Source organism: Lontra canadensis, unplaced genomic scaffold (genome assembly GCF_010015895.1).
Source record: "Lontra canadensis isolate GAN:19392208 unplaced genomic scaffold, GSC_riverotter_1.0 scaffold1, whole genome shotgun sequence".
In the NCBI taxonomy this organism is placed as follows: domain Eukaryota; kingdom Metazoa; phylum Chordata; class Mammalia; order Carnivora; family Mustelidae; genus Lontra; species Lontra canadensis.
Window position 1 is genome coordinate 2,579,128 of NW_022630995.1, and position 14,739 is coordinate 2,593,866.

Below are 14,739 nucleotides of genomic sequence, written 5' to 3' on the forward strand. Positions count from 1 at the left end.
TATCTTCTTCATGTCATCGAAGTCCCAACAGATGTCACCTCCTCAAAGTGATTTTCCTGTATACCTTAGCTAAATCAACCAACCACTCTATTCAATCTCTTCCTACTCGATTTTCTCCTTTTATGTTCTCCATAGTACCTATGCAGAGATGAAGTTAATTTTTCCACTTTCATTTTGCTTACTTATTTCCTATCCCACTCTCTAAAATGTAAACTCAACAGGTCTTCAATTCTGTTGTACCCCAGTGCCCCAGGAACGAAAACAACTTCAGGTGTGAGCGGGTGCACAAGAAAATCTATTGAGTGATTGGCAAGTGAATGGGAGCCAGGTAAGAAAATACATAGGTGTATCATTTAGGAGACTATTATAGTAATTTCCTTAAGATATAATGGTAGTTTGAATCAAAGTAAGTGATAGTTGAGATGGTGAAAATTGAAGTAACTTGATTTATATTTTGGAGAAATTAGTGGTTCGTTCGAATGAGAGAGAGTAGGGAGTCTACAGTAACTGACATGCTTCTATCTGGGTAGATGAGTGGATGAGTCTGTCACTCGTTATTAAAGGAAATACCAAGAGGAGAGAAAGACTTAAAAAGATAGTTTTGAGAGGAAGTATACCACTGTGGTTAAAATGTGGGTTTAGGGTCTCTAAAGCTATTTGTGTTTATTGATTTATTGGTTTACTGTCTAATCATGGGCCATTTTTTCAACCTTATGGAATCAGGTTATGGAGTAGATGAAATTTGTTCTTGTCAAGTATATATTTTAAATTTATATGAAAGCTTTCGTAATCCTTATCTTGTTTGATCATTAATGATCATATGTCCCTTCCTGAAAGTCCTTATCATGATTCCCATGACATCCTATGTTTTGCCTTTGTAGCTGCTCTTTCTATTAAGAGTCAGATAAATTTTAAACTTTTCTGTTGTAATTTAGAAGGCCCTCCAGAGTCTAGTCGCTATCCATATTTCCAACTTCACTTCTTCAATCTCACTTGTCCACGTCCCCCAAGAAGCTTTCCCTGATTTCAAGCTCAGTTAATTCTATTAAATTATCTAACTAAAGTATGAATTTTTCTCTCTATGAAGTATATTGAGGATTTTGTCTGCATGTGAAATTTTCAAGAGTCCTGTTGGAAAAATTCCAACTATTTTTCGAAAAAACCTTGGTAAAATAGACCACCTTATATACATATTTTTCTGTTGCTGTTTTAAACTTTTCATCACACTACTTCTGATTATTTTTCTCTAAGACATTTATTACAGTTTGAGCATGAGTATTTGCCTTTCTTAATCCTTGACTTAGAACCTTTTTAAAATCTACAGAAGACTGTTATCACTAATATTATATTAACAAAAGGTAAAAGTAAATATGTATTCCAAATAACATTAAAAACTACATATTTGATTCACCACACATTTTAATAAAGCAAGACCATATTCTCCTTGGATGATCAAAAGTTGTATCTCTCCATTATGTGGTTTCTATCACATTTCCCAAGGTAGGATTACAAGCAAACTACAGGACTCTCTTCTGAAGGCACCACAAAATCAAATCAGGTAGGCACAGGGCAAAACTTGGGGGACAGTGGATGATGTGACTTGGAGGATTGTACTAGGAGGCTGAGCTGAAAAGAAGTAGCAAGTTTCAACATAAGACTAGCACAATGTTGAAGATGACAACCACCATCCCAATGCATTTTCTCTACAATAGTTGTATGAAATCATTTTTTTTTCACCATGTGGCCACTTCTATAGACATAAGTGGGAATAAATTTTTTTCCACATACTTTGTATAATATATACAACAAAGAGCCATATTATATCCCTCATGCATTACTTCTCAGGGAAGAATTAAAACCTATATTATTAATACCAACTGTGCCTTTAACGCATACATTTTTAGCTATTGGATGAAATGTACTCACGCTCACTCTTCCGTTGCGATTGTCTTCTTCTCGCACTGCCAGAGCCTTCAGAAAATTATCTTGCAGGTCTTTACCAGCACTTGTTAATGTCCTATAAAAAGCAGGTCTTAGTTATAGTACATTAGAAAACAAATATATCAAAAACATTCAGGGGCCAAAAACCACACTTCTTTATTCCAAGTGATAATGTCCTTGTAACACAAAAACTATATACACAATCATTATAAATCATATACAATTATTATAACTTACTACATTCCTCAAATTATTATACAGTTATAGAATCTATATTTATGAATAATTAGAATCAAGTCTATAAATATCATACATGCCTTTATCAATACTCAAGCCAGACAGAATTAATTTCATTTGCATGTCTATTTTATTCTTTTTAATCATACCATATAAATTTATTTAAACCTCTCATTACCCATAATAATTTTAGATTATTTATAATTTAAGTATAGTTTATTTATTTAATATAAGAAAATTAAAATACTAGAAACCTAAACCAATTCCTTTACTGACATAGAACATTAATCTTACCTCTATGAGGATATAAAAAAGGCAAAAAGGAAAGAAACTAGGTTGAGTCATTTCTATTAGATAAAAAGAAACTTTAAGAATACAGGGTGTTTGCCTGGCTCAGTTGGTGAAGCATGAGACTCTTGATCTCAGGGTTGTGAGTTCGAGCCCCCATTGGGTATAGAGATGACTTTAAAAAAAATCTTAAAAAAAAAAAAAGAATTCAAAAGAGGCAATATTAAAATAAATAAGTTCTGGAGATGGCTATTATACTGACAATATATTAAAATCATACCGTTCCTCTTTTTAAATTATTATTCAAGTCTTATATACATAGACATATTATTTCTTATAACCTCTATGAGAAAAATAAAAGTGCTTTTGTTATACAAACTGGGAACAGAGAGGGTAAGGGCTAGACCTCCTAAGCTACGTGCAGCAGAGTCAAAAAGTTATATAAATAATCAATTATTACAGCATGCTACATCTGAGAACCGGAAACTTCTCAGCAAGTGGAAATATTGGGCAAGAAAGTTAATGCAGTGTGTGGTAAGGAATTCTTAAATCTTTAACATGCATTACTCTTACTTAACTAGATTTATTTAACAGTCAGTGACCTGAGAAAACTTGCTTAAATAAATATCACAAAAGGAGTCACTTCCTCAAGAAGTGAAGTAGGTCCATTACAAAATATTAGGGTTATAAGTTTTATAAAGGCAAATACTCCATCTTTTCTGTTTACAATTCACTACACTTTCAAAATGGTGTAAAAATTATACGGATGAGTTAATCTCCACCAATCGTGTTTAATCATTAGCTAAAGGCATTTATATAATCCTACATGAATGGGTCTAAATAAATTCTTAATCCTCAACAATTAGACTTCTGGTTTTATGATTTAATTATGTTGTTTGTGTCAGCACACATATTTAAATCACTGGATTAACACTCAAAGAGAATAAGTAACAAAAGAGAAAATATGAAAAACTGTTAAAATAGAAATATTTCCATACGTTATTTTCTTAAGAGGTCACTTACTTTAAAGATGACTAAGACTTTCAGTAAATATTCATGAGTTATTAATCATCTCAGAATTTTAAATGTAAAATTAGGCATTTTCTAATAGGCAAGGTTTGAATAATCATTGTGATGTGTTCTAATAAGCAGTTTCTAGATAAACACTAAATCAAATTTGAGATTAAATCAGTCTTAATAGCAATACTTTTTTATCTATTGGGCAGTCTTCGTACTAGTCTGTATGCTAGGTATTTCGCAAATACTTCCAATTATCTTCAAATCAAACCTTAAGGGAGGCCATGTTTATTTCCACTTTAGAGATGAACTTGATGATAATCAGTCGGCATTCAGTTTTTAACTTAAATATCACCAACCCCAAGGCTTTATTTTACTATTCTGAAGCCACACAATATAGCAAAACATCATTTGATGCCGTAGTACTTTTACAGAAAACAATGAGAACTCACTGGTAAGAGGAAACCTAAAGTAACAGGAATGGGGGTACAGTGAGGTATGCAAGCTTCATCAGGAGGCACCCCTAGGAGTCATCAGAGGCTGGTGGACTTGAAACCTCTGTGGAAAGCTAATCAGCCATAATCATCACTCCAATTCTAGACTAGAATAACTTGTTCAGAGGTAGGTTTGATTTCTAGCCAGTGGAATCTGGCATAGACTATATTTAATAATCCTATAATTTATATTCAATTCATCTGCACTTGTTTGAAAATGTAATTCAACTTCTCTGTGCCTCAATTACTTTGAAATGATGATTTTGTACACTCACTTTGGAAAAATTTAGTGGAGAGTACAGTAAAATGTAATGGATGAGTAAGTTTAATTGTAAAATTTTTACAATATTATCTTGTTAGGAAATAAGCACACATCTATGAAAAAGCAGTTTTCAGAAATAGTTTTACTTTCCATGGATAAGTTTACTGACAAAACTATATGCCTGTATTTTTGTGGTCTCAAATAATATAAATTTTATTTTTTAGGGCAAGAATGGAATATTATTTGCAACCTTGATAAAAATATGATTTTATTTATCATAATGTATGGATTTTTAGACAACTTATTTGAGTATTAAATATGGGAGATATATTTCTACTTTGATGTAGGGCACCTGTTGCTTTGTCTTGTATATTTTCTCCAGGACAATATAATATCTTTTTTGTTTTGTTCATTACATAAATTTGGAGGAAAAAAATCCTGCTTCTTTTCAAATAGTAGTTTATAAATTTCTTTAACATTGGTAAACATTTTCACATTCCTCCTTTCAGTGTATTACTGTAGATTTGTTCTGTATCAATCTGCGTTGCTATAACAAAATGCCATAGATTGGGTATCTTAAACAACAGAAATTTATTTTCTCATGTATCTGGAGGCTGGAAGTCCAAGGACATGGTACCAGCACAGTTTGCTTCTAGTAACCACTCTCTTCTCTTAAGCAACTCACTGGATTTGTACTAGTATCTCACTGTGTTCTGAATATTCATTTTTCTGGTTTCTTTTGTTTTGTTACATATTTTTCTAAATTCTATGTCCTCCAAAATCTACATGTATACCAAAAATTGTATAGAAGGAATAAAAGTAACCAGTGAACCATTTCAAGTCCTTTCCTTTGAGCATTATTTCAACAGGAGAATCTACTTTAATATGTAAGGGATTATTTTTTTTAAAAGATCTAAGAGGGAAAAACAGTGGCGCTAAATCCAATGTGTGGTTTTTTACTCTCCTGTATTTTCTTGTAAACTATTCCTGGTGGCTTTTTTTTCCTTCTTTCCTTCCTCCCTTTCTTTCTTAATTTAACTGAAACAATTTTCCTTAGAGGTTAGGTCGATCAGCATTATATTTAGAAAGACTTATGGTTTAGGAATTTTTACACTACATACTGCGATTTCCATGGAATTTCCAAAAGGTCATCAATTTATATTCTAATCACTTTCAGAAAAGAAAAAGACTTCTTGAGAAATGAGATTCATTTATTGGTAGGGAGGAATGAGAATTAAATTTTCATTAAGATAAATGGCATCACTCCTCCCACCCCGGCCCCTTTTGCATGTGAAAGAGTTTATAAATTACCATATGTACAGTAAAGCTACCAGCATCTCTGGGAAGAAGTTTCAACTGTTGGAAGCACACAGAAGAAAGACGAGAAGCGCTAGGATGCACACGAGACGACTGTTCCTTTTCGTCTTCTATTCTGAAGAAAACCGAAGGGGGAAGAGTCCTGAAATCTGTGCTATCTTCCATCAGTCAGACTCTACTCCCCCCTGGATGGAAAGCTGTGCTTTTCTTTGAGGGGACAAAATGGCCTGCCTTCTGCCCTAAACTCTTCTTTTTTGGTACATCTGGAAAATTTCTAATTAACTCCTAAACACGGTAGGTTAAAATGTTCTCACACCTCAGATTGAAATCAAAACCACATTGAGATACCACCTTATACCAGTTAGAATGGCCAAAATTAACAAGACAGTAAACAACATGTATTGGAGAGGATGTGGAGAAAAGGGAGCCCTCTTACACTGTTGGTGGGAATGCAAGTTGGTGCAACCACTTGGGAAAACAGTGTGGAGATTCCTTAAGAAATTAAAAATAGAGCTTCCCTGTTACCGTGAAATTGCACTACTGGGGATTTACCCCAAAGATACAGATGGAGTGAAAAGAAGGGCCATCTGTACCTCAATGTTCATAGCAGCAATGGCCATAATCACCAAGCTGTAGAAAAAGCCAAGATGCCCTTCAATGGACGAATGGATAAGGAAGAGGTGGTCCATATATACAATGGAGTGTGATGCCTCCATCAGAAAGGATGAATACCCAACTTCTGTATCAACATGGACGGGACTGGAAGAGATTATGCTGAGTGAAGTAAGTCAAGCAGAGAGAGTCAATTATCATATGGTTTCACTTATTTGTGAAGCATAAGGAATAACACGGAGGACATGGGGAGATGGAGAGGAGAAGAGAGTGGGGGAAATTGGAGGGGGAGACGAACCATAAGAGACTGTGGACTCTGAGAAACAAACTGAGGGTTTTGGAGGGGAGGAGGGAAGGGGGATGGGTTAGCCTGGTGGTGGGTATTAAGGAGGGCACGTATTGCATGGAGTACTGAGTATGGTACATAAACAATGAATTTTAGAACACTGAAAAAATAAAATTAAATTTAAAAAAAAAAGATGTTCTCACACTTTAAGGGGGACCAAATAAAAAAAAAATAATAATAATAATGTTGCTTAGAGAGGAAACAAACATTCTTAGTCTCTAAATGTGATTTTATTCTGAAAATACATTCAAATATAACTTTATTTTTACTCTCTTCTGGGAGGCATCTAAATCTTTTACCTGATCTGAAATAGACTTCCTGATCTTCTGGTTGTACAGTGAAAGCCAATGAGAAAGTAGAAAACAAAGAAAGTAAGCTTTTGTTTGATATGTCTGCCTCCAGTCTCTACCTGTGGCAATCAGCCTCATCGCTCCAGAAAACACTGAGCAAAAACGGGCTTTAGAAACGTGTGGGCCTCCAGGCTTAGCATCTTCAGGTCGTACATGCCTAATCTCTACGTGTGTGTGTGTCTGTCTCTAGTTCATATATGTGAAAGATTCCATCTAAGGAGCTGAAGAATCTGACGCAATGGGATTGCAAGGGGTGGCTTCTCACCAGGGAAAAGCAGTCAGAACAGGAGCCCATACTGCCGGTGTCAACAACCACACAAGATGGCAGGGACTGTCACACAGGAGAGTGGTGGGCTCGGAGCAGAAGAGCATATGGATGAGGGGAGGGCTGTGGGGCAGAAGGGATGTATCAGGGTGAGACTCTGGGGAGAAAGATACCTGAGGAAGACTGTTAGGAAGGGTTGCTGCAGGACCCCTCTGTATGAACCCCTGAGTTCCTCCTTTAATAAAGCCGGCAGTATTAAGAGGTTAAGTCTGACCTCTAGTGACAAGGAGAGTTTAGAAAAGATGAGGCAACTCAAAAATGAGGGACAGAGGGAAATTGGAAGGGGAGGTGAACCATGAGAGACTATGGACTCTGAAAAACAATCTGAGGGTTTTGGAGGGGCGGGGGGTGGGAGGTTGGGGGAGCCAGGTGGTGGGTATTAAGGAGGGCACATATTGCATGGAGCACTGGGTGTGGTGCAAAAACAATGAATACTGTTACGCTGAAAAGAAATTTAAAAAAATAATAATAAGGGACAGAGACAGAGACAGAGATAGGGGAGGTGAGAGGGTGGTTGGAAGCCACCCAGACTGCTATGCCATCTAAGGAAGGTTCAGCAAAGCCATGTCCTTGAACCAAACTCCGCCAATAAAGATTCACAGGTCTACGTTGATATCCCTGTCACGCTCAGTCACTGAGGGAGAGCCGCAGCCCGTGGCAGGTGTGGCCGTAGCACGAATGCAAAGCAGCATCTGAATGCACAAGAGCAGCGTGTGACGGGACGCTCAGTTAAGGACACTCTCAGTGTAAGATGTATTCTCATCACCACAATCTTTCACCCAAACCAAAAACCTTGAGGTTCAAAAATAACTCACTTGTTTTTTCACAAATATAGTCTCAAAATTGCCAATATTATCATCACCAATATGTTTACTGAAAACACTTTAAGACCTTTTGCAGATCTTTTTCTTCTTAGTGTATACACCTCTAGGGATGAATGGCCAGATTACCGGGCTTTTAGATAGTTCCCTGGATAAAGGTTCCTTCTTTACGCTATGATACCAGCTAGCGGCAGAGTTAGGTTCATCTGTTGATATTATTTCAATTTGAAAGAGAATTCAAATTTTGCTTATAGTTATATAAATGCAGAATTCTAAAATTAAATCTATAATTTAGAAATTTAGAAAAATCTACTTTTCATCTCCCCCAGTTTTATGTACCCTATTCTATTCTCTCCCTTCTACATAGAACATAATTTTATTTTTAATTCCAGTGAGTTAACATATGGTATTATATTAGTTTGAGGTGTATAATATATCGATTTAACACTTCCATACATCAGCCAGTGCTCATCACAAATGTACTCCTTAAACCCCATCATCTGTTTCACCCATCCCCCTCACCTACCCGCTGGTGACCATCAGTTTGTTCTCTACAGGTAAGAGTCTGTTTCTTGATTTGTCTCTCATTTCTTTCCCTTCATAGAGCATCATTTTTTTAAGTATCCTTATATTGCTTTTTTAACTGTTACTATTTTTTTTAAAGATTTTTATTTTTTATTTGACAGAGAGATCACAAGTAGGCAGAGAGGCAGGCAGAGACAGGAGGAAGCAGGCTCCCTGCGGAGCAGAGCGCCCGACGCGGGGCTCCATCCCGGGAACCTGAGATCATGACTTGAGCCAAAGGCAGAGGCTTAACCCACTGAGCCCCCCAGACATCCCATTAACTGTATCTATTTTTAATACAAGCATATCCATCTGTCATCTAGCTAGCTAGCTAGGTATTTACTTTTGTAGATGGTAGCCTCCTATACATATTTTCCTCAAACTTGGTTTTTCACTTAGCATTATGTTCAGGGAATTATACCATAGTAGTAAGAGACATTTCCACTACTTTTTATAGTTGCATAGTACTCCACTGTAGGAATATACCACCGTTCAGTCACTTAGCCACTGACGGTCATTGGTTTGCTTCCTGTTACTTGCTATGATAAATACTGCTTTAGCATTTAGCTTTGTGCATAGGTCATTTCATGTCATTGCCACTATATTTTGGGGATAAATTCCTAGAAGTAGGATTGCTGGTCAAAGAGTACATGAATATTTTATTTAGTTAAATATTACCAAATTTCCCTTCAGTGGAGCTGGGACATTGTGCAGTCCTCCCTACAATTTATAGTAGTAAATTTCAGTTTCTGCAAAGCCTCATTAACAAAGTATATTGTAAATATTTTAGATTTTTGCTGGTCTAGTACAAGAGAAACTCAGTATAATTGTGTATTTATCTTATAAAGAGAAGTGAACATATTTTCATATATAGAGACCATTTGCACTTCTTTTTCTTTAAACTGTATGTTGATACCTCATTTTTCTATAGTATCACTGGTCTCTTCTCTATTTTCTTCTTTAAACATGAAGAATTTTAGCTCTTCTCTGTGATGTAAGTCGCAAATATTTTCCCCAGCTTTTCAGTTGTCATTCTACTTTGCTTATGGTGCATTTTACCAAGAAAATGTTTCATTTACATCATAAAATAATTTATAAGTGTTACAAATCATTCCCTTACTATGGATTTTGAATCAATTATAGAGGAATCCATCTATACTTTCTTCTAGATCTAGAACTTGAAAGTTTTCTTTTTTATTAATTTGTTTTAACATTTATCTAATTCCTTGGCATTAACCCTGATGTACTATGGGATGAATCGATCCTATTTCAACTTTTTCCATTTGGATATTCAGTTATCCCAACACCAATTATTAAAAACCCCGTCTTTCTTTTTTCCATTGATTTGAGATGATGTCTTTCCGTATACACTTGGGCCTGTTTCTGTGTTTCCTACTTTGTTTCAGTGCTTTGTCTGAGTGTATCACATTATTTTGATAACAGAAATTATGTTTTAATATCTGGTAAAACTAGCCCCTCTCACTGCTGGTTCTTTTTTACAGGTGTTGTGATTTTTTATTTTTTTGGTGGATGTTCTTTGTTATTTACTTTTCTTCAAATGGATTTTATTAATAGAATGGTCTGACCATTAAAAAAAAAAAACCCTCAAACACTGATGACCACGTACCAGAATTACTTTCAGTTTCTAAATGTCATAGCTTATGATTTTAAAGATGGCTGCCTTGACTGGCATGGTATAAATGACCGGCATGGAACTGGGTGTGCAGTTTCTCTGCATCATGGTAGCCCAGGTGCACACCAGCTCCTGCAGACATTGTGAATATGAATTACTGCTACACTTTCAAAGACAGGAAGATACTCACTCTACTTGCCATACCTCCAGTCCTAAGTTTTATATTAAATTAATTAAATGTAGTATTAGATTAAAACCATGTGTTTGATGAGTCTGATCATCAAATTGAACTCAAAAACTATCATACTGTGTACCACTTACTCTATTTTTATCTATAATAACTGACCTATCAGACAGTTAGTAATCTCTACTCTGGCCTGTTTCAGAGAGTTGTGTTTATATACAAAATTTATCAATGTCATCTTGTGTTTACAAATTTTTTTTATAGTGTTGCATAAAGTAGTCTCTTGATTTTTTAAAGTCTTCTGTTTTCATAGTTATACCCTTCCTAATCATTTCTTACTCTATGTATTTATAGTTTTTCCCTTTTATCTTAATTGGGTTAGCCAGTAGTTTGACTATTTTATGTTTTTTCCCAAAGAATTAACATTTGGGTTTACTGCACACTTTTTTCTTACTCATTTATTTCAAATTTTTAAATTAATATCTTCTTTTTTTTTATTTTTGGGGGGTACCGTGTAGTCTTTTTTCTATTTTTTTAATTGGGTGCTTAATTCATTTTTATTTCTTCATTTTCGTGATATAGATATTTAGGGCCATTATATTTTTCTCTGAAAACTGCTTTAACTACTTCCCATAGAGTCTGATAGTTGTATATTCACTACTCTCTTTTTTTTTTTTTAATATTTTGTTTATTTGACAGAGGGGGAGAGAGAGAGCACAAGCGGGGAGGGGGAGCTGCAGGCAGAGGAAAAAGCAGCAGGCTGCCCCCTGAACAGAGAGCTCCCTGCAGGGCTAGATCCCAGGACCCTGGGATCATGACCTGAGCCAAATGCAGATGTTTAACCGACTGAGCCACCCAGGCGCCCTTCAGTATTCTTATTTTTAAGAAATTCTAGTATTTCTTTCTTTGCTTCCCCTTTGATCAAAGAGTTTAATTAGATGTTTTTTAATGCTCCACACTTTAAAAGACTTTTTCATTGCTGTTGTTATTAATGTTGTCTTATTGAATTGTGGTCTCTTTGTAGTTATGGGAGGGGGAGTAATTAAGGGAATTTTTTTTTTTTTTTTTTTTGGTGTCCTTGTGTGGGCAAGATATAGTCCAGCTTGGAGAATGTTACTTGTAGACTTCAGAAGAGAAAGTCTTTTTATCAGAGTTTGGAGTTGACTATGTATTTATAAAAATACCTAATTAATTATATTGTCTTTTATCTTTTTAGTAAATATTTGCCCATTTACTCTGTTTTAGATTGAGAGAATGTGTTAAAATCTCTTATTAGCATTTCTGCTATTTATCATTTTCTCTACTGTGTTTTCTACTTTATAAATCGGTGTTATTGGGCAATTAACTGAGTAATTACTAAAACTCTTGTTTCCACAATTGTGAACTATATAGCTTGAGACATAATTTATCCTTCATTGTCTGTTAGTGGCTTTTCAACTGAATGCTAATTTGTTAGATGTCAAAATTGTAACTCTTACACTTTTACTTCTGTTTGTCTAAAATACCTGTGTTTCTATTTATTTATACATTTCTCTATCTCTTTAATTTAGATGTATCTTTGTATAAAATATAAACTTTTCTTTATGATTCAGTTAAGTTCATTTAGACATAGTGATGATTGATAAGAGAGGCCTTAGTTTTTTTCATATTGCTTTATGTTTGATATATACATATATAGATGGATATGGATTCATATCATCATAAATGCGCACACACACACAGAAAATTTTTCATAAAGACGTCCATGTTGTTACATTTTCCTCTATATATCTCCTGGCATTAATAGGTTTATATTTTGCTCAAATGATTACTTTATATGAAATTATTTTCCCCTTTTTTTAAACCAATGTTCATTTTTCCTACTAAGAAAAAATAAAATTTCACTACCAGTACTTTTTCTTCTATTCTTTCCTATCCTTAAACATCTAATTTGAAATAATACACCTTTTACTCTCAGTTAATACCTATACAGAAGTTAGTGAACTTACTCTGTTTTTTGCTTACTTCCCCTTATTTTTGATAGTTACTATATCTGTATTATCAATGCACATATCCTTTTTATACCATGCTGTCTCCCTTATATCCCATTTATCCCAGATAAATATATATTTAATGTTTACAACAATTCCTTTGGTAGGTGTCTTCCTGGTCACTTTGGGGGTCTGAAACACATTCTCTAATTAGTTTCCACAAAGGTCTCACAGGAACAATAGTGCCTGAGTTCTTGCCTGATAGCATGCTTGCAGTCCTTAGACAGGAAGTTTAGTGTGGCTAGGTATAGAACCCTTGGTTCATATTTTCTTTTCTTGAGTCTCTTAAATGTTACTTCACTATTTGTGGGCACAAAACACTGAAAAATTTGATGACAACCTGAGTCTTTCCCAATATGTCTTGGCCTTTTTGCCTTTTTTCCCAGGGCTTTTTTCCGATTTTTCCCTAAATTCCATTTTTCTAGACCATGTCTTGTTGTTGGCTATTCTGTATTTTTTCCCAGAAATTTAATGTGCCCTCTCAATATGTCATTTCAAATCTTTTATTTCAGAGAGTTTCCTTAAAGTACAATGCTTAGTTTTAATTTTATGTCTTTGCTTTGTTTCTCCTTCTCCCAGGGACACCAATTGCATATATTTTTTCCCATGTTCATTAACCTTTTATCTAGTCTTGATCTATCCTCTATTAATTCGTGCAAGTTCTTTTTAAACTCTTCATTCTGTGTAATTTTCAATTTTCTTCTTTTTGTCTTTTATCTCTCCTAAACCACTATGCATGGAATTTATTCACACCTATGCTATTTTTAGTTTATTCTTTACTTAACAAATGTATTTTTTTTCTTTCTAACCTTTCCTATGTTCTGTTAGCACACTTATTTTTATAATAACAGGACTCCAACTTTTTTTTTTTTTTAACTTATTAACACTGTCTAGGGGCACCTGGGTGGCTCAGTGGGTTAAGTATCTGTCTTCGGCTCAGGTCATGATCCCAGGGTCTTGGGATTAAGTCCTGCATGGGGCTCCTTGCTCAGCAGGGAGCCTGCTTCTCCCTCTGTCTGCTGCTCCCCTTGCTTGTGTGCTTTCTCTCTCTGAAAAATAAATATTTTTTTTAAAAAGCAAAATACTGTGTACAGTACTATTTATAACGTGATCTCACTCTGACTGATGTTAAAATGCAGGTTAAAAAAAAAAAAGCAAAGAACACTAGACAAATTCAACACTGATAAAGACGTCTGATTGCTGCCAGTGTAGCATTATGGCAAACCAGAATGATCCCAGAATTTTTAAAAAAAGAGAGAGAGAGAGGGAAAGAGGGAGAGAGAGCACTGATAACAGTACATAATGTAACGGGATTGCTGCAGGCTCTGAAACAATTCATGAAAAGTCCTTTGCATACTACATGGCACATAGAAGGTGCTCAGTAAATAGATCTACTTTTGTTATCATTATCATTATCATTACCATCATTGCATGGATCAAAACAGAGATAGCTGGGGTAGTAAATTTTGGGGTATGTACCTTAACATTTAAATTCTGAGTCTCTTTTGTCTTCACTTGTCTCTCCCTATGTGCAGATCACATATGTAAGCATCCCAAATATATGAATCATAAAACATCCATGTAGACCAATGCTTTTTAAATACTTACTAGACATTGTGCTAGATTGTATTCTCCAAAATGGAAGCAATATTATCTCCCATTCCACAGGTACTTCCCATGTCATCTCTCCTAGCAAGAGGACTAGACTTTCCTCCTCCACCTCCTTAAGTCAGACTACTTTGAACAATAGAATACAGGGAAAAAACACTGTGCCAGTTCTGAATCTAGCTTGTAACTGAACTGGCATCTTCTCTCCCTCTCTTGGAATGCACTGTCTTAGAAGCCAAATGCCACCTAAGAAAATCAAGTACACTGAGACCACCATGCTGTGAAATGCCCAAGCTGTGAAGAGGCCCTGGAGAATGAGCTGACAGTTGGGGGAGAAAGAGAAAGAGAGAGAAAGAGGAAGAGAGACTTGTGGAGAGATCACCGAGGCCCCAAACATGTAAGTGAAGAAGCTATCTTGGAAGTGAATCTTCTAGCTCCAGCCCCATCAGATGTCACCAAATAAGCACAGACCAGCTGTCCAGCCAACCCCTGCCTGAAGTCCTAACCCAAGAGATGCGAGCAAAACAAAGTGGATTTTTAAGCTATGGTGTGTTTTACAGAAGTAGATAACCAGAACAAATATTTATTTAAAAGGGGTAGAATGAGGGGTTCCTGGATGTCTCAGTCAGTTAAACCTGCAACTCTTGACTTAGGTTCATGATCTCAGGGTCGTGAGGTAAGGCACTACGGTGGGCTCCACCTGAGCATGA

At 35.5% G+C, this 14,739-nt stretch overlaps 1 protein-coding gene across 1 annotated transcript in view; it reads right to left on the reverse strand.

Moving 5' to 3' along the window:
• Positions 1–14,739, reverse strand: part of CFAP299 (cilia and flagella associated protein 299) — a 604,562-nt gene that overhangs the window by 393,943 nt on the left and 195,880 nt on the right. The window contains exon 3 of the mRNA XM_032882203.1: positions 1,927–2,017. Coding sequence (XP_032738094.1) covers positions 1,927–2,017 — 91 coding nt within the window. The remainder of the gene's footprint in view (positions 1–1,926; positions 2,018–14,739) is intronic.